Source organism: Pseudopipra pipra, chromosome 27, assembly GCF_036250125.1.
Source record: "Pseudopipra pipra isolate bDixPip1 chromosome 27, bDixPip1.hap1, whole genome shotgun sequence".
Classification (NCBI taxonomy): Eukaryota; Metazoa; Chordata; class Aves; order Passeriformes; family Pipridae; genus Pseudopipra; species Pseudopipra pipra.
In genome coordinates, this window is record NC_087575.1 from 4,810,389 (window position 1) to 4,834,738 (window position 24,350).

At 55.4% G+C, this 24,350-nt stretch overlaps 1 protein-coding gene and 1 long non-coding RNA gene across 2 annotated transcripts in view; both read right to left on the reverse strand.

Annotated features, from left to right (window-relative positions):
- LOC135403506 (uncharacterized) overlaps nucleotides 1-24,350 on the reverse strand; it is a 73,744-nt gene that overhangs the window by 43,252 nt on the left and 6,142 nt on the right. The window lies entirely within an intron of this gene.
- SUGP1 (SURP and G-patch domain containing 1) lies at nucleotides 1,762-23,436 on the reverse strand. The gene is given in 16 exon segments (XM_064637515.1): nucleotides 1,762-2,600; nucleotides 3,198-3,327; nucleotides 4,397-4,542; nucleotides 5,427-5,533; nucleotides 5,705-5,882; nucleotides 6,822-6,928; nucleotides 11,259-11,779; nucleotides 13,925-14,048; nucleotides 15,787-15,926; nucleotides 17,091-17,154; nucleotides 17,157-17,198; nucleotides 17,201-17,215; nucleotides 19,053-19,262; nucleotides 20,489-20,592; nucleotides 21,731-21,902; nucleotides 23,357-23,436. Coding segments are annotated over 16 exon segments (2,112 nt in total). The 5' UTR covers nucleotides 23,382-23,436; the 3' UTR covers nucleotides 1,762-2,573.

The window sequence follows — 24,350 nt, forward strand, 5'->3', positions numbered from 1 at the left end:
AGGACAGGGGGTCACAAGGGGAAGGACAGGGGGTCTGGAGGGAAGGACGGGGTCACAGAGAAGGACGGGAGGTCCTGGGAGAAATGAAGGTCAGGGGTCCCAGGGGGAGGGACGGGGGTCCCGGGGTAAGGAAAGGGGAGTCCTAGAGGAAGGACGGGGGGTCCTGAGGGGGAAGAAAGGACAAGGGGTCCCAGGGGGAAGGACAGGGCTTTGGCACAGGGGGGCTCAGGGGGAAGGACAGGAGGTCCTGGGGGGAAAACTGCAAATTTTGGGGGGGGCGTTGTTGTTTTTTGTTGGGTTGGTTTTTTTATTATTATTATTATTTTTATTTTTTCTTTTTCGCTTTTCCAATTCATCCTGGAAATCTTAAAAAAAAGAGCCGAGAGGACGCGGCGGCTGCTCAGAGCTGCGGGAGAGGGAGGGAGGGAGCGGAGCTGATGGGAGGCAGCGCTTCATCCCCGCCTGGAAGGAGCAGGAGCAGGAGCAGGAGCAGGAGCAGGAGCAGGAGCAGGAGCAGGAGCTGCAGCCCCGAGGTCTCTGCGCTGCCCCGGCCCCCTCCTCTGCTCACACCCCCCCAGAGACCCCCCCGGCAGGGCTGGGGGACCCCCGGCACAGCCGCGCCGAGCTGGGAACGGAGGGAAAACCTCCCGGAGCACTTTTATCACCCCCCCCCAGAGGCGGCCGCTCAACCTTTCCCCTCCGTCATAAAACTGTCACCGAACGTGTCCCCGGGTCACTGCTGCGCCCTCGTGCCCCGCAGGCCGGGGGCTGAACCCGCACTTTGCCCCGGGCTCGGTCCCGGTGCCCCCGGGGAGGAGCTGGAACGGCTCAGGGAGAGGGGAATGACCCGGGAATTCCAGCAGGGAACGCGCCCGGGAGCGGAGGGGGATCAGACTCGGGGCTCGGGCTGAAGAAACCACCCGGCTGTGCAGGGAAAAGGCACAAAAAGCAGCACAACGATGAGAAAAGGGGTCAAAGTGGGCGATTTGAGGTGTTTTGCTGCAATGACCTTCAGCTCCTCCCAAACGTTGAACCCTCCCTGCAGGGATGGGGAGAGGGGGCTCAGGGGGGCCAAGGCTGGGGAAATAAAGGAATCAAACCAGTTTTGCCAACGGGACATCCGTGGGATGCACAGGGCTGATTGAAGTGCCCAGTCAGCTTCAAATGCCACCGGGAACAGCGGGAATTCCCAGTGATTCCTCACCCCTGGTGCCAGAATCCTGCTGTGCTGAGGACACTTGGAATGAAAGTGGTTCTGCAAACACCTCCAGGTTCCCAGAGAAAGCCCAGGAGAGCCCTGGGCAGCTCCAGCCTCTGGTCACCCTGGAAAACCAGCTTGTGCCAGGCAGGAATAGGGAGGGGACAGGGCAGAGGGGTGTCCCAGCCCCCCCAGGCTGGCACAGCGACCTCAGTCCCTGGCAGATTTCCCACCTGGGTTTCCCAACCTTCCCAAATTCCTGACTGGAACAGCACCAGGCCCAGCTCCAGGCTCCCACACCTTGGATTCTTTCCAAATAAAACCCCCCTGAACCCACTGAATGGACCACTTGGGGTGTTTTTATTGAGAGCCAAGTCCTGGACTCGAGGTCGTCGAGGGAAGTCAAACACAATCACCCCCCAAAGTGTCCAGGGAAGGAACCAAATCGACCCATTCAAGCTGGTTTTCCCCAAAATCCTTGGAAGAAAGAGCTCCAGAGCAACCTCCCGACCCGAGGAAACCCCCAGGAGCCCCTCTCTGCCCGAAAATCCTCCCATTAAAAGTAAGGAACAAACAAGTTTTATTTTATTTACAGACTCCACCAAGAAAATTCATATTTCGGAGGTTCGTTTTGGTTTTTTTGTGTTTTTGTTTTTAAATGACAACAGAACCCAAATAATGGCCTTTGCCAAACTGTGGTTGAGGGTTTGGTTCCTCCTTCCTCCCCCTCCAGAGCACGGGAGGGGTGTTGTTGGCAAGTCTCTGGTTGTGCCGGGGGGAGGGAACGTAGTGCTCAGAAAACGAGGGGGGTGGGACCCCTGGGGGGGAGGGAACTCACCCTGCACCCCCTTTAAAATCCTGGGATCCACGATCCACCCCATGCAGAGGGCAAACAGAGGCACTGGGGTGCAGTGTCAGCTGGAGGTCAGACCTCTGGCACCGTCAGAACAACGCCCTGACCCTGCTCTGGGGGGGGGGACACAATCCCTTGGGTGGGAAATTTAAACATAAAATCCAGGGGGGAAAAAAACAAAAAAAAACAACCCCAGAGCAGCACAAGCTTCGGGTGTGGACAATGAAAGACCAGCTGTTATCCCAAAAAAAACCACCCCCACGCTCCTGGGAAGGCGGGAGCACGGAGGGGGAGCCCCCTGAACTCCTCCCTGGGGGATCTTTGGTGCTGCCCTTGCACGTTCCCTCCCCAAAAACCCCCGTGGGGGCACCTGGGAGGGCTCCCAGGCCTTTCCCCTGGGATGAGGGGGGTGCTGTGGCCTCGGGGAGTTGGGACAATACCGGGAAAGGAGGGATGGACGAAGCGGTTCCGAAACATTTCACAGTCAGGGAGCAAAGCTCCTCTCACAGCCCTGGAGCCTCCTCAGTAATAGGGTCGCCGTGGGTTGTTCTGTGGGGAAGGAGGAGGAGAGAAACCATCACAACTGGGGGTTTTTGCCCAGCAGCTGAGCTCGACTGCCCCAAAAAAGCCGCTGAAAACGCGTCATTTCTGCCCTGCAAACCTGAGCTTTGCCCCACAATTACAGCTCAAAAGGTGTCCTTGTCCCTGTCCCTGCCCTGATTCTGGGACCCTCCCTCACCAGTGGATCTCTCCCTGTCCTTTCTCTGTTCCCTGCCCTCTCCCCCACCAGTGGATCTGTCCCTATTCCTGGAGTCCTGGTTTTGGGACTCTCCCTGCCCCTGGATCTCTCCCAGCCCTGTCCCTGGTCTCTCCCTTGTCCCTGGCCCTATCCCAGCCCTGTTCCTGGTCTCTCCCAGCCCTGTTCCTGGTCTCTCCCTCACCCCTGGATCTCTCCCAGCCCTGTCCCTGCTCTCTCCCTCATCCCTGGCTCTCCCCCAGCCCTATCCCTCGTTTCTCCCAGCCCTGTTCCTGGTCCCTGGCAGCCCCTGGCTCTCTCCCAGCCCTATCCCTGGTCTCTCCCAGCCCTGTCCCAGGTCCCTGGCAGCCCCTGGCTCTCTCCTATCCCCAGTGTGGGTGCCCCCTCACCAGGGGGTTGGGTCTGAAGCGATAGGCCAACATCATCCTCTTGCGGAAGGCCTCGTACTCGTCGTCCTCCTTGGTGAGCTCAGCAGGGCGGTCGATCCCGAATCCAGCCCCATCCACGGCCGTGGTTCCCCTGGGGGGGAAGAGGGAAGGGAGGGAAGCAGGTGGGAGAGAGCTCCTTCCCCCAGGAGCAGCCTGTGGAACTCATCCTGCTGCCGGGGGTTCATCCCACACGGAGCCGCTCCGGGCGCTGCCACATTCCCGGATCCCCTTCCCAGACCCAGGAGGTCTCCTGCTGTCCCACGGAAGCAGGAATGCCCACAGGGGAGCAGGAGCAGGAACACCTCCCTCCCTGGAGGGGCAGGGATGGGGAAGCCACGCTCCTGCCTCCTGCTCTGTCACTCCAGTGGGATCCATCCCTTCCCTCCCCAGCAATTCCGACACGGCCCACGGCCACGTCCTGCCTTCCCTCCGGGAATCTGAGCCTGGTTTTTCCCACCTTTCACCCCAGGCAACACCTCTGAACCAACAACCACATCCCCAGAGCTTTGCACAGACATTTCCTGCCGTGCAGCAAGCAGGGAACTTCTTCCCACCGGGATCCATCCCTAAAAACCAACTCGAGGAGTGTTCCCCCTCCCCAGTGTTCAGCTTTGAAGCCCAACACACGTCACCAACAGGTGATTCCACCCAAAAAGGGACACTCTGCCACTCCCAGAGCTGTGCAACACACAGAGTGTGATCAATCCAGGACATTTCTGGGCACAAAGAGCCACGTCAAGGCCTGTCAGGACCCCACAGAGCTCTGAGCTGGGCTGAGACCCCTCACACACAGCTCTGGCTGGGTCTGCCACTGCTCCTTAATGCTCTGAGAAAGTTATGCCTTTAAAGACTCAGCCCTGGAGGGAGGGGAGGTGCAGACAAGTGTTGTCTTTATAAAAGATACTCCATTGTCTTTCCAGCTGGGGAGGCACCTCCCTGTGCAGGCTGGGGTGGGGAACACAGCCCACAGCTCCAGCAGCAAAGCCAGGTTGGGTGGGGGGGAAGAGAGCCCAGAAAAAAGCAGGAATTCCCTCCTGTGCCCAAGAATCCCACGTGATGCATCCCAGGGCAGGAGCACCGACCCCGATCCCGGGGAGGGAAGAAGTGAAGGGACAGGAGGAGAGGAGAGCAGAGGGAGAGGAGAGTAGAGCTGTGCTTACTTGCTGACGGGGTTCTTGATGCCCTGCCCCTCTGAGCCCAGCCCCTCTCCTTCCTTCCAGCCCATCTTCATGAGCATCTGGTAGCCGATGTTCTCCACGGTCAGCTTGAACTCCTTGTACTCCGAGTAATCCGGCTCCCGGCCCTCCTGCAGGGGCACACAGGGAGCCTCAGCTTTCCTGGGGGTCCTTTCCCACTCTGGGGAGGGGAAAAAGCAGCTCCAGGCACCCAAAGCCGGGCTGGTTTTGGCCAATAACCCCCGGGATTCCTCCTCTGGAGCAGCACAGGGGAGGGAATCAGGCCCTGCTGGGATATCAGGCTGGGGAACAATCAGCTCCTGAATTTTAAGTTCCTCGATGGATCAAGTTGCAGATCCGGTTCTTATTTAAGCCTGAACCCCCCAGGGAACATCAGGCCCCACGCTGGATGCAGGGAAACAGGGAGGGATGTGCCAACATCCAGGAGTTCTGGGCTTTGGGAAGAATTGGCAGGTGCCGGAGTGCTTTGCATAAGCTCTTTGCAGGCTTTGTGTTTTCCACTTTGCTGCAATCATCTGGATAAAAATTCAAATTTCCCTTGGCTTGGCATCAGCAGCCACTTATCCCAAACAGGAACTGCAGGAGGGTGGTCTGAGAGCTCTTGTCTGGAATTCCAGAGACCCCCAAAAACTGTTGGATCGTGGAATGGTTTGGGTCGGGAGGGACCTTAAAGTTCCACCTCCTGCCAGGGGCAGGGACACCTCCCACTGGAGCAGGGGTGCTCCAACCTGGCCTTGGACACTTCCAGGGATGGGGAATCCTCTGGGAAATCCATTCCAGGGCCTCCCCACCCTCACAGCAAAGGATTTCTTCCCACTATCCCATCTAAACTTGCCCTCTGGGGCTCTCCAGACCCTTGTCCCACGTCCCTCTGCAGCCCTCCCAGAGTCCCTTCAGGTGCTGGAAGGGGCTCCAAGGTCTCCCTGGAGCCTTCCCTTCTCCAACCTGGCCCTGGAAGTGCTGCCACCACCCCAGGAAGTCTCTGCTGTGTCACCTTCAGCGCCTTGAAGGTCTCCATGAACTTCTCCAGCTCGTCGGGCGGGAGGAAATCCCCGATGAAATGTTTCCCTCTGCCCATCTGGGTCAGCTGCTCGGCCCACTCTGCCAAGAGAGAGGAAAGAGGGATAGCAGGGTGTTCTCTGGGGTTCCAGGGGGGCTGTGGGGCACAGGGATGGACGTTTGTCACCCCCACTCAGGGGAAGGTGACCCTGCAGCTCCGATCCTGCCGTGGGAAGTGGGAGATGTCCCCGGGGTGGGCCCTGACCCCCCCACCTCGTGTCTTGTCCATCTCCATGCGCCTCAGCTGGTGCTCCCAGGTGCCCAGCTCGCTGTCCACCTCCTCGTCGCTGTCGTAGCCGTGCTGGTGCTGCTGGATGGCCTTTTCCCACATCAGCTGCATCTCCTGCATGGCCCGTTTGTGCTTCATGATCATGTCGTACATCTGCTGCATCTGCGGGGCACAGAGAGCTCACAGCCCTGCCCTGTCCTGCCCAGAGCCCTGCCCTGCCCAGAGTCCTGCTCAGAGCTCTGCCCTGCTCAGAGCCCTGCCCTGCGCAGAGCCCTGTCCAGAGCCCTGCCCAGAGTCCTTCCCTGCCCAGAGCCCTTCCCTGCCCTGCCCAGAGCCCTGCCCTGCTCTGCCCAGAGCCCTGCCCTGCCCAGAGCCCTTCCCTGCCCTGCCCAGAGCCTTGTCCTGCCCAGAGCCTTGTCCTGCCCAGAGCCCTGCCCTGCCCAGAGCCCTGCCCAAAGCCCTGCCCTGCTCAGAGCCCTGCCCAGAGAGCCCTGCCCTGCTCAGAGCCCTGCCCAGAGAGCCCTGCCTAGAGCCCTTCCCTGCCCAGAGCCCTGTCCAGAGCCCTGCCCTGCCCAAAGAGCCCTACCCAGAGCCCTGCCCTGCTCAGAGCCCTGCCCAGAGCCCTGCCCTGCCCTGCCCCCCAAAACACAGCCCAGGGCAGCCCCACACCCCCCAGGGCAGAGCTGCTGCTCCCCCTCCCCTCAGACAGCACATTCCCAGGCTGGTTCCTCCAGCAGAGCCCCGGGATGCTCCCACTTGTTCCCCCGAGCATCCCCAAGAGCCAGTTCTGCTCCCATCCCCCCCAAATCCTGCAGGAATCCCCTCAGCTCCCCTCCCTCCTCCCCCCCAGCCCTGATCCAGCTGCAGCTGTGACACCACAGACCTTATAGATTTCGGGTTTAGGCTGGGAGGGCAGCAATTGGCTGCTTCCACCCTTATTCCCCAAAGCCCCAGGGCTGTTCCTGCTGACTGCAGCATCCTGTGCTTCCCAGGCATCCAGCACAAATCCCACAGATTTATTTGTGGCCGCTGCAAAAGGTTTCTTTTTGCTCCCCCCCCACCCCCCTCCCGGGAATTTTGGGAACCCTTTCGGGGCTTCACCTCCTGCTGCTCCTTCAGCTGCTTCTTCTGGGCCTCGGAGAGCTCGGTGACCCCCACCAGCCCCACGGGCTTCCCCTTCTCGTAGCCAAGGCCCTTCAGGTCCTGAACTGTGACAAACAGGGGTTAAAAGGCTCATTAGAGACCTGAGGGACCAGGGAGAGCAAATCCCAAAGCCTGGTTTGGGCTGGAAGGGACCCAAAGGATCACCCAGTGCCACCCCCTGCCCGGGCAGGGACAGCTCCCACCAGAGCAGGTCGCCCAGGGATGGGGGTGTTCCCAAGTTTTTACACTCATTTCGTGGTTCCAGCATTGGAGAGGCTCGATCCAGATGGATTTAGGAGCCCCAGGAGCAGGGAAGTCACTGGGCAGCAGCTCCTTTGCCTCCCTCCCCTGGCCCACGGCTCTGCCCAGAGGTGTTGGGAGACTCCCAGGGGGGTCACACTGTGTGGAAACCTGCTTTAAAAATCCCTTCTCTTTAAGATCCTTCTCCCCAGAAGGCTCCTGGTGAACCCCAGCCATCCCAAAAAGTGATAATTCATCATCCAGGTGGAGCCACGAGCGGCCCAGGACCCCCAACAGCAACTCCTCCCCAGATGAAAAGCAAATTCCCACATCGGGACAAAATTCCCACATCAGGACAAAATTCCCACGTTATCCTGCCCCTGGAAGGTGCCATCCCCCGGGGAGGTTTCAGTGTCCATGTCCAGGCTCAGCAGCAGCACCCCCAGGGATGTGCTCCCAAAGAGGGGCACCTTTTCCCTGCAGCATCTCCCGTGGGAAGCTCCCCTTTGGAATTATTTCTGCTGCTTCATCAGCTGAACCCCCGAAATTAGATCTTCTCATCACCTGGGCAGAGCACTCAGTGATTTGAGGTGACCACACCGGGTTCAGAGGGCAAGTTAAAGGGAAGAGAGGAGGGGGGGAAAGGAAAGAAATCCTATTTATAAAGGGCTGCAGCGTGAAGGGAAGTAATAAAACCACTGCTGGGGCTGCAAAAAAAGAGATTTCCAGGAGAGATTGCCTTGCAAACTTGGTTCAGGCATCTCCAGCAGGGCTGGCAGCTCCTCTCCAAAGCACCTCAGAGCTCAGATGCCACCGGGTTAAAATATTTAAGGGCCTGAAAGAAGCCTCAGAGCAGCATTTTTCAGCACAAGGGGAAGGATTTCTTCTTCCTAACGACCTGCCAAGCCCCCTGTGTGTGTGTGAGCCGGGGTCAGCCTCCAGTTAAGTGATGCTTCATTCATTATTCACGAGCTATTAATTATGGAGCCCCAATTAGGAGAGGATCGTTGTTCACTGCCCCGGGGGGAGGGTGGTGGTGTCGGGGTCGGTGTCTCCCTCTCCCTGAGCACTCTGAGCCCCCTCCCCTTCCCCACAGGTCTCCCAGTGGTTTCCTGAACTCCAGGAGGACATTCCCCAGCTCTTTTACCCCCTCCCCCAGCTCCAGGCCCTGCACACTCACCCCTTTTTACATAAAACCCCACCAGAGGTTTTCCAGGAGCAGGGGATGGAGTGTGGTGCTGGGAATTGCACTGTCAGCTCCCCAGGAACGGGAGCAAACAGGAGAATAAACCTATTTCTCGCTGATAGCCAGCCTGGTTCCTGCCTGGGGGAGCTGGGAATGGGTTTAATGGACACTTCAGGGCTGATCCAGGGAAAGGACCCGGCCCCACATGTGATGTGTGGGCACTCTGGCATCACCCCCCTGGCTCAGGGCACGGGAAAGCTCTCCCTGAGTGCTCCAAGGAAAGCTCTGCCCTTCACAGAGGTCACAGCAGCTCCCTCTGAGCTGCAGGAACACCCAGCTGGGAGCTCCAGAGGCTCCAGTGCCTTCCCAGCAAACCCTAAAGGTGAGGCTGAGCATCCCCCTCCCCTTGCCAGGAATGAGATCCCGCTGCTCCTCCCCTTCCCAAAACCACCCCCCGGGCTGTCTGAGTGCAGGAATTCAGCCCTGGGAGGTGTTTTTTTGTGGCCTCAGCCCAAAGGATCACGACGGGCAAAGTTGGGGAAAAAAAAAGGGAAAAGCTCCACCCCGAGCTCCCTCTGCAGATGGAAAAGTGTTCACTAACAACCCCCAGGAATTTGGGAATAGATTTGGAAATAGATAAGGTTTATAAGCTCCCCCAAGCTTTCTGGCACCAGGTAAACACTGTGCAGAAGACAAGGGGCTCAGGTTCAGCAGGGTTGGGGGGAAAAAGGTCCCTTTTTTTGCCTGGAGTGCCATCAGCTCTGCCCAGGGGGTGAATGGTGCAGTGTGTCTGCAGCGCTGGCAGAGCAGCACCCGGAGCTTTATCCCTCTCCCAGATGCCTGAGGAGCAGCAGCCTGTCACAGGAGAAGGGAACAACGTCCTTGGAGGACGGCAGGAGGAACCCCAGCTCAGAGTGCTTCCCTCCTTCCCAGCCTGCAGATCTTAATCCAGGCTAATCAGACCCAACCCCAGGTTCCAGTGACAGCCTGGGATTTGTCACTGACCCCCAGAGTTCACTAATCACACATCTCTGGCTCAGCTTTTGGGATCCCTCAGCCCCTGCAGGGAGCCAGGGAAGTGTCTGGGTGTCAATATATTGAAGAGGAGTCTTGTCTCTCTCTCCAGAAAGGGCCACACTTTCTCCTCTCCACCATCCTGATTTATCACCCAGGGAGGACAGGAGGAGAATCCTCCCCCAAATCCCAAACAATTGCTAAGGATAAAGGACTAAGACACGGACATTTAGGTACCAGAGCAGCTCTCCCCTTCCACAGGAGCAGCAATTTGCAGCTCCCTTCACCTGTCAGGTCGAGGCTGTTAATTCCAAAAGGGATTAGTCCAGCTGAACTGATAGCAGGAATTAATCCTTCCCCCTGCAGAGCGTTAAGGGCTGATTTGTTCTGCCTGGCAAAGTGGCTGCTGTCCTTTTCTCCTGCCTGACACAAAGCCCTGAGCAAAGGCAGCACCAGGAGCGTGTCCCTGTCCCATTGGGGGGGGCTGAGGGAGCCAGGGGAATTCCAGCACATGGATCCCCCTGCAGCCCCCCCCTGCAGCCCCCCCCTGCAGCTCTGAGAGCCCCTGCTCAGCTTCATCCACGTCTGCAAGGGGAAATTCCTGGAAATACAACCACCAGGAGAGATTTCTGCATGTGATTCCTGCCCTGCAAGGAGCAGCAACCCCAGGCCAGTGACTGCACAGAGGCACAGCCAGGATTCCTGGGCAGGGCACAGTCACCAGGAACTCCCCTCCACCTGCTTTGGGAGTGCTGGATAAGGGGCAGGAGCCCTCCTCCCTCCTCCCTGAGCAGGCCCAGGGCAGCAGAGCCCAGCCAGCCTGATCCCAGGATTAATGCTGAGCAGCAATTCCAGCCCCAGGAGCAGTGCCAGGGACTTGCTGGAGAAATGAACCACAAATTATCTGAAAATTAGAGCTTTTCCCAGCCCCTGTCCCACTCCATTGGTTCTGCTACTGCTCTTTCAAAAGGTCCTTCTTGCTCTTCCTGTGCTTCCACCCTGGGGCCATCAATCCTCTCAATTTGCCTCATGGCTTCCCTTTCTTCTCCCACCTCCCTTCCCACTCCACACTAATTGGGCAAAGATGCCTTTGGAAGTGTCTGTGTTCACCTGTGACTGGTTCTGTGCCCTCCCCAAGCTCCCAATTACTGCTCTGCACAGGCCCAGGTGGAGCTGAGCCTCCAGAGCTCCCCAGAAGTGCCTCAGCTGGAGGGATGATATTCCAGCCCTTGGAAAGAGTGGGAATGGACTTGGGCAGGTGGAGCAGCACCAGCTGGGTGAGGCCTGTGAGCCTCAAAACTGAGCCAAAACAGCTCAAAACCCCAAGTTCTGCTCGAGTCCCCCCTCACCCAGGGAACAGCCACTCCCAGTGAGCAGTGAGGGATGGGAGTGCTTCCAGGGATTCCATCCCAGGGATTCCATCCCAGGGAACAGCCCTTCCCAGTGAGCAGTGAGGGGTGGGAGTGCTGCCCAAGGACTCCATCCCAGGGAACAGCCATTCCCAGTGAGCAGTGAGGGGTGGGAGTGCTTCCAGGGATTCCATCCCAGGGATTCCATCCCAGGGAACAGCCATTCCCAGTGAGCAGTGAGGGGTGGGAGTGCTTCCAGGGATTCCATCCCAGGGAACAGCCATTCCCAGTGAGGGGTGGGAGTGCTTCCAGTGACTCCATCCATCCCAGCACGGGGAATGAGCTCTGACAGCTGGTTCCTGGGAGTGGAGCAGTCCCAGGCAGTGGCTGTGAGAGCACAGCAGGGCTTCCAGACAGCAGGGGAACGATGGGATCCGATGGGATCCAAGCCCTGGTGCCGGGGAGGTGAGGTGGGTTATCTGGGATCCCCCCCAGGGAAGAGCTGGCAACCGAGGAGATCCAGCAGGAGAGAACTCCCCCCACACCCAGAGCTCGGGCAGAGGGGCAAGGAGGGTAAATCCAGGGGCATCCCCCGGCCCCACTGACCTGAGAGAGGGGAGGGAGAGTCCAGCTGCTGCACCAGCTGTGGCAGGGGCAGCTCCACCTTGTCCTCCTCCGGCCCCCACCGGCTCTTCCGCTTCTTCTTGGTGGTGCCCGGAGCCGGGGGGGTGGTGGGGTTTGGGGCTGGGTTTGGGGCTGGGTTTGGGGCTGTCTGCTCAGGGGGGGTTGTGGAGGAGGAGGATGGTGATGGGGAGGGGCAGGAGGGCACGGGGAGGGCTGGGGGCACTGCCAAGGGCACGGGCAGAGGGGAGGGGACGGGCAGGGGAAGGGGCAGAGGGGAGGGGACGGGCAGGGGAAGGGGCAGAGGGGAGGGGACGGGCAGGGGAAGGGGCAGAGGCAGGGAGGGGAAGCACAGAGGGGAGGGTGAGGCCTCGGGGCTGGTTTTCCTTTTCAGGCTGGGCTCTCCAGGGAAAGGGGCACAGCCAGGGCTGGCCTTGGCCTTCCGGAACTCCTCCAGCTTCTGCCTGTAATACTTGTAGCCTTTGCTGTTTGGCTCATACAAAAACCTAAAAAAAAAAGACCCCAAAAGAGACAAGAGTTGAGCCGTGGCAGCCACACACGGGGCCGGGCTCCAGCACTGGGCTCGGGGCTCTCCCTTCCCGCAGTGCCAGGAGCCTTCCCGCACAATTCCCGGCTCTCCCCGCCATTCCCGGCTCTCCACACCATTCCCGGCTCTCCACACAATTCCCGGCTCTCCACGCAATTCCCGGCTCTCCACACCACTCCCGGCTCTCCACACCATTCCCGGCTCTCCACACCATTCCCGGCTCTCCACACCATTCCCGGCTCTCCACACCATTCCCGGCTCTCCACACCATTCCCGGCTCTCCACACCATTCCCGGCTCTCCACACAGTTCCCGGCTCTCCACACCACTCCCGGCTCTCCACACCATTCCCGGCTCTCCACACCATTCCCGGCTCTCCACACCATTCCCGGCTCTCCACACCATTCCCGGCTCTCCACACAGTTCCCGGCTCTCCACACAGTTCCCGGCTCTCCACACAGTTCCCGGCTCTCCACGCCATTCCCGGCTCTCCACGCCATTCCCGGCTCTCCACACCATTCCCGGCTCTCCACACAATTCCCGGCTCTCCACACCATTCCCGGCTCTCCACACCATTCCCGGCTCTCCACACCATTCCCGGCTCTCCAGCACCGCCCCGTGTGCGCCCGCGGCCAGTGCAGGGCTTTTCCCACCCCCTGATCCCACGTATCCCGCGGGTCGGGGTTCCCTGGTTTTGGTGCCAAACGAACCCGGGGTTCTGCAAAAGGTTCGTGGGGAGGCAAAGCCCTCCCCCAGAATCCACCTGCTTGGAAAACCTGCCGGGTTTTCCGGAGTGTTGGGTTTCAGTTCACAGGAGAAAAACAAACATTTTTTAGCAGTGGGAAAGTCAAATCCCTGCCTGAGGAAACTGCTCCCAAGCCCCCTGTTAAAGCTGGAAGCGTTGCCATTACCAGCCTGCTTAATTACACCACAACTGCTCCCTCTGCTCCCTCATCCACAAAAAAGCATGGATTTATTGGCCAGCCCTGCCAGAAATAGGTACATCTCCGAGCTTTTTGGGGAAAACAGAGCTCCTGGGGGTCTGTGGGAAGAGCAGGAAGAACCCTCAATCCAGCAGCCAGGCAAGGGAAGAGAATCAACAAGTTTGTTACAAACAGGTTGGGGTTCTGGGCTCACCCCAAATCCTCCACACGGGAAACCTGCCTGTTCCCAACTCCCCTACAATCCTCCCTTTTGGTGGGATCAGTCTAACACTCCATGGCTTTAACACTGGGATCCTCCTGCCCAAGGAAAACACGAGGGATGACAGACCCTTCCCACCCGTGGCCACACGACGGGCACAGGCAGCAAAAACCAGCTCTCTGAGGGGCTGCAAAATCCCCTAAACGTGGTTTCTCACCCCTCTGTTTGAGCACCACCATCAGGGACTGCTCCAGAGGGCAGGATGGGGCCCTTCCCTGTGGGAATCCCGCTGGAATCCAGAGGGGGGTGGTGTTTTAACCTGACCCTGCTCAGCTGGGACCACAGAGGTTGTTTTGGAGCCAACACTGGGGCAGCTCAGGCAGGAGCACATCTGCCCAGGGCAATTCCCAGCACCAGGGGAGGGTTCCAGAGGGCCAAGGAGGGAGCCAATAAAATGCCAAAAACACCAGCAACAAACCCAGGGCTGCCTTCCCTGCCAGGGAATGCTCCAGAGTGCCTGTGAGGGCACAAAACCAGACGTGGAGGGGACCAAGGGGAGGCATCAACCAGCTGCCAGCGAGCACTGGAGGGAACAACCCTCCCCTGGAGGGCTGGAAAGGACACTCCAAAGGGGGATCTAAAGGCTCTTCCCATGAAAGGGGGATGGAATTCTACCTGCACTTGGTGAGGGCGCTGGAAGGAGCAAGGCAGGAGATGAATAAATGAATGACTGAATGAAGGGTTGTGGATGGAGCCCCCAAGAAACAGAGTTATGGGGAGCAGTGTGAAGGTTCCAGCTGCCCCAGTGCAGCAGGGAACCGGGCAGGGGTGCAAGCTGTGTGTTTATTTTGGGGGGAAAAAGCAAGTTTTCTTCTCTCCCTGCCTCGCCACGCCCCCGCCTGTCCTTCCCCCCCTTCCCAAAAGCCACAGAGGGGGGATGAAAAAGCAGGGGCCTGCTGTACCTGAAAGCAGGGTTCTCTCTGTTGTTCTGCAGGGCAATTGCCTCCGCCTCGGGCCCCCCGGCTGCCACAAACTTGGCCAGCTTTTCCGCCGAATTCCTCGTCTCTTCGTCCTCTGGGGGTGAAACTTTAAGCAGGCCGTGAGTACTGGGCCCAACTCAACAAGCAACAGTCAAAGCCTACCTGGTTCTAAGGACCCCAAGAGCAGAATAAGGGCAAAAGTGGAGTTTAATCGGGAGAAACGGCAGCACAGAAACAGTTTCACAGCACAAAACAGCACAAACAGCACGGCCCTGGCACCGGGGCAGGGGACACCCAGGGGACACCCAGGGGACACCCAGGGGACACCCAGGGGACACCCAGGGGACACCCAGGGGACACCCAGGCCCCCTTCCAGGGGGGGCACTCGGTCCTCCCTGCTGGGATGCCACTTTTCCCTAGGCCAGGTGTTATTCCACAGAGGTCCACCCCTCAGGATTATCCCTGGTGTCCGTTTTTCCCCCATGCCAGGCACTTTTCTGTAAGATCACACCCCTCAAAATCATCCCTGGTTTCCATTTTCCCCATACCAGGCACTTCTCCATAAGATTACACCCCTCAGGATTATCCCTGGTTTCCATTTTTCCCTATGCCAGGCATTATTCCATAGGGTTACCCCCCTCAGAATTACCCCTGGTTCCCATTTTTCCCTGTGCCAGGCACTTTTCCACAGTTACACCCCTCAGAATTATCCCTGCTTTCCATTTTTCCCCATGCCAGGCACTCTTCCATAAGGTTAAAACACTCAGGATTATCCCCAGTTAAAAGATTTTATATTTTTTCCCTATGCCAGGCACTTTTCCATAGGGTTACACCCCTCAGGATTATCCCTGGTGTCCATTTTTCCCTATGCCAGGCATTATTCCACAGAGTTAGACCCCTCAGGATTACCCTAGTGTCCATTTTTCCCTGTGCCAGGCACTTTTCCATAGGGTTACCCCCTCAGAATTATCCCTGGTTCCCATTTTTCCCTGTGCCAGGCACTTTTCCCCAGGCTTGCACCCCTCAGGATGATCCCTGGTTCAGGATTTTTCCCACAGAAGTGCCCAGGAGCAGGGGGAGAACCTTTGGAAAAGTGGCCAACTCCATATTCCCAACAATCCCACCTGTCCCTCCACGCCTGGAAGGCAGGGGAAGGCAGAGGGAATTCCCCATGGAATCCTCCCCTGGAAGAGGTGGCTCTTCCCAAGGCATGGAGAAGGCTCCAGCCATGGAGATTTCCAGGATAAATCCCATGTTTATAAGGAGCCAGGGAATAATTTAAGGATCCAGGACAGCCTCCTGTGACATTTGCTGCAGGCATCACCCAATCCTGCTGTTTTCCCACCTGGAAACATTCCCTTCCTTGCAAGGATTTACATCCCAAGCGGGAAAAATCCAAGTTTCAGAGAAGGAAACAGCAGCAGAAACGGGGATTGGGGTCAAAAACCAACCAAATCATTTCCATTTGGAACAAATCAAATAACTGGGGGAAAAAAAAAACAACACCACCCTTTTTCAGGGCTGAAACACCCATGGGAGAATTATTTGAGTTCAGTTCAAGGGTTTTGGAGAAGCACAAGGGAAAAATCCCTTCCAAAAAAACCCCTTTGGAGCGTGGAACATCTCGCTGTGGACTTGGGAAACAACCCCTTTTTGGGCCCCAAAAATGGGACTCCCTGGTGGTGGTTTAGTGCCCATCTCCTGCCACGTTAAAATAGGATTTCCAGGCAGGAATTAACAGTCAAACATCCCCCCCAAGTGCTCCCAGGACAGAGCTGACACGGTCCCAAGGCAGCCAAACCAACCCGTGCAGTTCATCTGCCCCGGCTCCCAGTGGGAATTACCTTTCTGGGAAGAGGATCCCTGAGAGCTCTGAGTCTCTTTTCTTATCTCAGCCACTTTCTTCCTGTAGGTCTCTTTTCTTATCTCAGCCACTTTCTTCCTGTAGTAAAGGAATTCTCTGCTGTTCTTATCGTGCAAAAACCTGGAGAGGGAGGGAAAAAACCAGCTAAAGAAACACCCCTGGATCAGCAGCTCCTAAATATTGATACTCTGGGGTAAAGAAACAGCTCAAATCCCAAAGGAAAACCAGAGAAATCCCTCAGAATGCCCTTAAAAGGTGGATTTAGCATTTGTGGACACACAGAGTTCTGATCCAAGGACTTGCATCCAGATTCACTCGAAGGGGAATCAGGAACAATCTGTGCTGACACGGGAGGGAACCCTCTGCCCACCACTCCTGGGATCCAGTCCAGCATTCCCACCTGCTGGAAGTGCCACAGGAGCTCTGTTCCCTCCTCTGCACCACCACAGGGGCACCTTCTGCCTCAGCCAGGAAACAGGGACTCCCAACAGAGCTTAAATCCACCCAGGAATCCTGGAAGGCTTCGGGATGGGAGGGATCTGAAGGATCATCCATTCCCAGGAGGGGGGACTCACCCCTGGTGTCACTCACCCTGTCAGAGGTTTAAAAAAGATCCCAGAATAGTCTGGGATGGGAGGGATCTGAAGGATCATCCATCCCTGGAGGGGGGACTCACCCCTGGTGTCACTCACCCTGTCAGAGGATTAAAAAAGATCCCAGAATCTCAGAATGGTTTGGGATGGAAGGGATCTGAAGGATCATCCATTCCCAGGAGGGGGGGACACTCACCCCTGGTGTCACTTACCCTATCAGAGGATTACAACCCTTTGGAAATAAGGGTTTTAATGCAGAATCATGGAATCCTGGAATGGTTTGGGTTGGATGGATCATCCCCTTCAGGGGGACTCACTCCCGGTGTCATTTCCACCCATCAGAGGCTTAAAAAACCCTCTGGAATGAAGATCCCAGACTGGTTTGGGTTGGGAAGGATCTGAAGGATCATCCAGTTCCACCCAATTCCAGCAGGCAGGGGCACCTTCCACTACCCCAGGGCTGCTCCAACCTGGCCTTGGACACTCCCAGGGATGGGCAATCCCCCCTCCATCCCGGCTGGACACGAACTGGGACACAAATCCTTGGATCAGAGCTCTGCCCACAGATGCCAAATCCACATTTTAAGCTCCAGGGCCTCCCCACCCTCCAGGAACCAAGGATTCACCCCAAGGCCGCCGTTTCCTCCCTGGGGAAAGGCCAAGGTTTCCCTTGGGAAGGCTCCTCCCGGACTTACGAAAACGCCGATTATCCTTGTAGTCCTCCATAGCGACCTTCTCTAGCTCGGGGCCCCCTCAGCCACGAACCTGGCCAGCTTTTCCACCACCTCCCGGGTCTCACGTCCTCTGGGGGCAGAACTTTAAGCAGGCTGTCCAGTACTGGGGCCAACCCACAACCACACAGAACAGCAACCTCTGCACGCCCCTGGAGCGGGAGCAGGGAGCAGGGAATGGGGCATCCGTCGGACACGGGCGTGGAATCCCCGTTCCCAGCTCACTGGTGGGCTCTGACCCCCGTGGCAGTGAACAGGCTGGGTGGTTCCTACGAGGAAAGCCAAAATGCGGATCCAGACCGGGTTTGGGTTGGGAGGAGCTCAAAGCTCGTCCAGTGCCACCCCCTGCCAGGGGCAGGGATGCCTCTCCAGCTATCCCAGGCTGCTCCAACCCGGCCCTGGGCACTTCCAGGGGTGGGGAATCCACGGCTCCATCCCCGGGTGGAGGTTCAGCTCAACCCAGCTGAGCCCAAACCCCCTCCAGCCGTGGCACAACTGGCTCCTGACTGTTTATATTCCATAAAAAACACATCAGGGAGGGCCAGGAATTTGGGCTGAACCACCACGTTACTCACTGGAGATTCCAGATTCCAGTTCCCAAGACATTCCCTGTCCCCAGCTCGTGGGCACAGACACTGTGTGGCTGGAGCAGCAGCTCTTCCTGCTGGCACTGCCCCATGTCCTGCTCCCAAAAAAACTGCATTTGGCTTCTGGGCCAAGGAAAAAGCCCAGGAACTCCAGCAGGGATGATGGTCCCAAGATGGGTGTTCCTGCATCCCAAACTGATGGAGCACAGGGATCACTGACCTTTGATCTCCAGCCACGGCTCGTAGTCTTGTCCCTACACTGAGCCCTCTCCCAGGATGGGTGATCCTGCATCCCAAATGGAGCACAGGTCCCTACACTGAATCCCTATCCCAGGATTGGTGCTCCTGCATCCAAACTGATGGAGCACAGGTTCTACACTGAACCCCTCTCCCAGGATTGGAGCTCCTGCATCCCAGAGCTCCAGAACCCAGAGAACACTGACCTTTGACCTCCAGCCACTGCTTGCAGTCCTGTCCCTACACTGACCCGTATCCCAGGACTGGTGTTCCTGCATCCAAATGGAACACAAGTCCCTACACTGACCCCTATCCAGGATGGGTGCTCCTGCATCCCAAACCAATGGAACACAGGGAACCACTGACCTTTGACCTCCAGCCAAAGCTCACAGTCCCTGTCCCTACACTGAGCCCTATCCAGGACTGGTGCTCCTGCATCCAAAGCTCCGAGCACAGGGAACCACTGACCTTTGATCTCCAGCCACTGCTCATAACTCTGTCCCTACACTGACCCCATCCCAGGATGGGTGCTCCTGCATCCCAAATGGAGCACAGGTCCTTACACTGAATCCCTATCCAGGACTGGTGCTCCTGCATCCCAAACTGATGGAGCACAGGGAATCACTGACCTTTGATCTCCAGCCACTGCTCGTAGTCCTGTCCCTACACTGACCCCTCTCCAGGATGGGTGCTCCTGCATCCAAAGCTCCGGAGCACAGGGAACCACTGACCTTTGATCTCCAGCCAAAGCTCCAGTCCTGTCCCTACACTGACCCCATCCCAGGATGGGTGTTCCTGCATCCCAAACCAATGGAACACAGGGAACCACTGACCTTTGATCTCCAGCCACTGCTCGTAGTCCTGTCCCTGCACTGACCCCTATCCCAGGATGGGTGCTCCTGCATCCCAAATGGAGCACAGGTCCTTACACTGAATCCCTATCCCAGGATGGGTGCTCCTGCATCCCAAACCAATGGAGCACAGGGAACCACTGACCTTTGATCTCCAGCCACTGCTCATAGTCCTGTCCCTACACTGACCCCATCCCAGGATGGGTGCTCCTGCATCCCAAACCAATGGAGCACAGGGACCACTGACCTTTGATCTCCAGCCACTGCTCGTAGTCCTCGTCGTCGTCCTCGTCGGGGCCCTGGAAGACGCTGTCGAGGGCCAGGCCGGGGCCGGGCCGGGGGCTGGGGAGGCTGCGGGCCTGGTGCAGCATCCGGCTGAGGAGCTGCCGCTTCCCGGGGAGCCGCTCCCCCGCGCTCGGGGCCGCAGCGGGGCCGCACTGGAGCTCGGGGGGCGGCTCTGAGGGGAACACAGGGAAAGGAGTCCTGAGCCGGGGCAGGGGAGACATTGTGAGGTGTGGGGGGTGAGGGGCTGAGGGGAAAGCGGAGTAACAGCAGTGGGGTTTGGGGTTTAATTAGGTTAATTATTGAATTTATTATTAGATGAATTTAGTGAAAGGAATTTGAGGGAGAGATTTGAGGGAGAGATTTGAGGGAGATTTGGAGGAAGACCTGAGGAAAATCTGAGGGAAATTTGAGGAAAATTTGAGGGAAATTTGAGGGGAAATTTGAGGGGAAATCTGAGGGGAAATCTGAGGGGAAATCTGAGGGGAAATCTGAGGGGGAAATCTGAGGGGAAATCTGAGGGGAAATTGAGGAAATCTGAGGGGAATCTGAGGAAAATCGAGGAAAATCTGAGGGGAAATCTGAGGGGAAATCTGAGGGGAAATCGAGGGGAAAATCGAGGGGAAAATCGAGGGGAAAATCGAGGGGAAAATCGAGGGAAAATCGAGGGGAAAATCGAGGGAAAATCGAGGGGAAAATCGAGGGGAAAATCGAGGGGAAAATCGAGGGGAAATCGAGGGAAAATCGAGGGGAAATTTGAGGGAGATTTGAGGAGATTTGAGAAAAAATTTGAAGGAAAAATTTGGGGAGAATTTGGGGAGAATTTGGGGAGAATTTGGGGAGAATTTGGGAGAATTTGGGGAGAATTGGGGAGAATTTGGGGAGAATTTGGGGAGAATTTGGGGAGAATTTGGGGAGAATTTGGGGAGAATTTGGGGAGAATTTGGGGAGAATTTGGGAGAATTTCTTCAGTTAAAATTCTTGGAAAGGAACTGACCCCAAGGAACTGGACTCCAAGGAACTGGACCCCAAGGAACTGGACCCAAGGAACTGGACCCCAAGGAACTGGACTTTAAGAAATTTCAAATAAATATCATTAAATTAAATACATTGAAATTCAAGCGATTTAATTTGTTATTATTCACTTAATTTAAATTTAATTTAATTTAAAACAGAAGCCAAAAAAACCCCTGCTGATGACTTTTCACAAAGTGAGATTCGAGCCAGGAGAGAACTGCTCGACTTCACAGCACAAGGAAGGTGAAAAGAAAGAGGGGAAAAACCTTCCTGGAGCATCCAAAATGCAGATTTTAACCCCAATTTTCAGGGATAATCATCGCCTCAGAACTTCCTAGCAGGGGTTTAGGCAGGAGCAGAGCCTGGAGCTCGGGATGGACCTACCAGCATTTGACTTTTCCTTCTGGAGCTTGAGGAACTGCTGCAGGAAACTCCCGTCGTTCACGAACTTGTTGGACACGGAGGAGTCGCCTTCGGAGCCATCGTCGCTGGTTGGGAGAGGAGAAAAGGGGGAGATGGAGCTCAGGAGCCTCCCCAGCCCCTCCCACACAGGGATTTGGGGGCAGAAAACAGGATAAAACCCCTGGGAATTATTAATAAAAGGGGAGATGGAGCTGAGGAGCCTCCCAGCCCCTCCCACAGCGGGATTTGGGGGCAGAAAACAGGATAAAACCCCCAGGAATTATTAATGAAAGGGGGAGATGGAGCTCAGGAGGCTCCCCAGCCCCTGAGGATATTAAATCCATATATAACTTCTATCACAAATGTATCATAATTATATCAATACATTAATAAATCACATCTATAATCCCTATGATAAATATATCCATATATAATTCCTATCACAGATACATAATATATCATTATATTGATAAATCATATACATAATACCTATGATAAATATATCCATATATAACTCCCATCATGGATATATCATATTATATATCATAATATATCAATACATTAATAAATACATTCATAAATCACATCCATAATTTCTATCATAGATATATCATAATATATCAGTACACTAATAAATACACTAATAAATTACATCCATAATTTCTGATAAATATACAAATATATATTCATATATAATTTTTATAATAGATAAACCATAATATACCAATCTATTAATAAATCTATATATAATTCTAGAGTATGTCAATATATAATTTCTATCACTAACATACCAATGTTAATACATCATAGGTATAATTCCTAAGCTAAATATACCATAAATATATCAATACATTAATAAATCACACATAATTACTGTAATGAATATATCAACATACAGGTTCTGTCATAAATATATCAATATGCTAATAAATCATATATAGGACATGATGACTGTAAATCATAATATATAAGGTTAAAAATTATATATAAATGTATTTATATATATGTAAGTCAATTTCTGAGGAGCATTTCTATTAAATTAAATTAAATTATTAGAATTAGAGTTATTTTAGTTCTATTAAATTAAATTAAAGCCTGAAACCCCCGGTGCCCCCATGGCCACCCCAATCCCACCCCTCGCTACATTCCCAGGAATTCCCTCCAGGTGCAGAGCTCCTCCTTTGCCTCCCCCCTTCCCCCTGGAATTGTGGGGGCTCCACGTACTCTCCGAGCAGGGGGAGCTGGGGGATGCTCAGGGAATTCTGCCTCGCCTGCTGCTCCAGCCGGGCCTCGATCTCCCGCTTCTTCTGGGCGATGAGCTCCTCCTGCTGCAGGATGTTCACGCTCGTCTTGGCTGCCTTCGACTGGGACACCCCGAACCAGCGGCTGGCCTTGCCTGGGGAGAGAGGGAATTCATGGGGATTGTCCTGGGACACCCCGAACCAGCAGCTGGCCTTGCCTGGGGAGAGAGGGAATTAGTGGGATTGTCCTGGAAAACCCCAAACCAGCGGCTGGCCTTGCCTGGGGAGAGACAGGGAATTCATGGGGATTGTCCTGGAACACCCCGAACCAGCGGCTGGCCTTGCCTGGGAGAGAGGGAATCAATGGGATTGTCCTGGAAAACCCCGAACCAGCGGCTGGCCTTGCCTGGGGAGAGACAGGGAATTAGTGGGATTGTCCTGGAACACCCCGAACCAGCGGCTGCCTTTGCTGGGGAGAGACAGGGAATTCATGGGGATTGTCCTGGAACACCCCAAACCAGCGGCTGGCCTGCTGGGGAGAGACAGGGAATTCATGGGGATTGTCCTGGAACACCCCAAACCAGCGGCTGGCCTTGCCTGGGAGAGAGGGAATTCATGGGGATTGTCCTGGAACACCCCGAACCAGCGGCTGGCCTTGCCTGGGGAAAGAGAGGGAATCAATGGGATTGTCCTGGAAAACTAGCTGGCCTTGCCTGGGGGAAAGACAGGGAATTCATGGGGACTGTCCTGGAAAACCCGCTGGGCTTTCCTGGGGGAGAGAGAGGGAATTAGTGGGGACTGTCCTGGAAAACCCACTGGGCTTCCCTGGGGGAAAGAGAGGGAATCAATGGGATTGTCCTGGAACACCCGCTGGGCTTCCCTGGGGGAAAATAGGGGGAATTAATGGGGGTAATCCCAAATCACTGGTTGAGCTTTCCTGGGGGAAAACAGGGGGAATTAATGGGGGTAATCCCAAATCACCAGCTGGGCCTTCCTGGGAAAAAACAGGGGGAATTAATGGGGATCATCCTGGAACACCGGCTAGTTTTCCCTGGGGAAAAGAGAAGGAATTAATGGGGATCGTCCTGGAACACCGGCTGGGCTTCCCTGGGGAAAAATAGGGGGAATTCATGGGGGTAATCCCAAATCACTGGCTGGGCTTCCCTGGGGAAAAGGGGGAGAAATTAACCGGGGGGGGGGGCCACCCCGAAACCTCGGCTCGTCTTCACTGGGGGAAAAAAAAAAAATCAACAGTGGGGTCTCCCAAATCCCCGGCTCGCCTTCCCCATGGGAAAAGGGAGGAGAAGGGGGGGGGAAGGGTCATCCCAAACCACCGCCCTGCAGGAAAAGCCGAGGGGAATCTTAACGGAGGGACCATCGCAAACGAGCGTCCCGCCTTCCCAGCGGGAAAACCGGGGAGGGGGGAGAAGGAAACCAACGGAGGAGGAGGGGGGGGGAGCGAAGCCACGGCACCCCACGGGCACGCAGCCACCCCTGGGGCACGGGCAGCCACGCGCGGCTCCCGGAGCGTCGGGAGGGAGGCGGGAGGGCAGGGCCGGGGCGGCGGGAGCGCGGGGGGAGCGGCGGGAGCAGCGGGGCCGGGCCGTACCTGGAGCATCCCGGTGGTTGTCCATTTTGGAGTCCCCTTCCCAGCGTGCCCCGCGCCGGGCGCGCCGCGCGGGGGCCGCGCCGCCGCAAGGGCTGCTGGGAGTTGTGGTCCCCGGGGGGGGGCAAAGGGAGGAAGGCGGTTAATTAAGTTTGACGGTTAATTGCGTAATTAATCGCCGGCGGAGCCGTTTGGCGCCGCGAGGCGTTTCGGGGAAAATTTGGGAAAAATCGGAGAATTTTAAGTTTTGCTAAATCAGTGTTGAGGTGCTACAGTGAGCAAAGCGTGGGAGAAAAATATTATATATTATGTACTATATTTTATATAACATATATTACATATTATATATCAGTAGATTGCATATTATATATTATATTATATATTTATATTGTATAAAAATTTTAGCTACTATATATTGTGTGTTATATAGTATTACGTATTATATATTACATAGTTCTATTATATATACACTATATACTATACACTATATACTATATAATATAAATTATAACGTATAATATAGTATATTTTATATTACATATAATTTATATACATTGCATATCACATATTATACATTACATATTATATATTAAACACCATCTATTTTAAATGCCATTTTTAATTTTTCAAAGGGCTTTCCGTTTAAAGAGGGGTTTACATTTTTAAAGAACTTTTGCTTTTTAAACGCCTTAAAAACATTTTTTTTAAAAAAATTTAAAAGAAATTTTAAAGGGCGTTTTAAAAGGCGTTCTAGAGAGTTTTGTTAAAAAGACGTTCTAAAGGAGTTTTAAAAGGCTTTTTAAAAGATATTTTAAAAGACATTTTAAAAGAGGTTTTAGATAAATTTTAAAAGCCATTTTAAAAGGAGCTTTAAAAAAAGAGAAGTTTTAAACGGGGCAGGACAGGCCCCGACCCCGCTCTTAGGCCGCGGGACTACAACTCCCATGAGCCCCCGCGCGCGAACTACACCTCCCGCCCTGCCCCGCGCCCCCCGCCC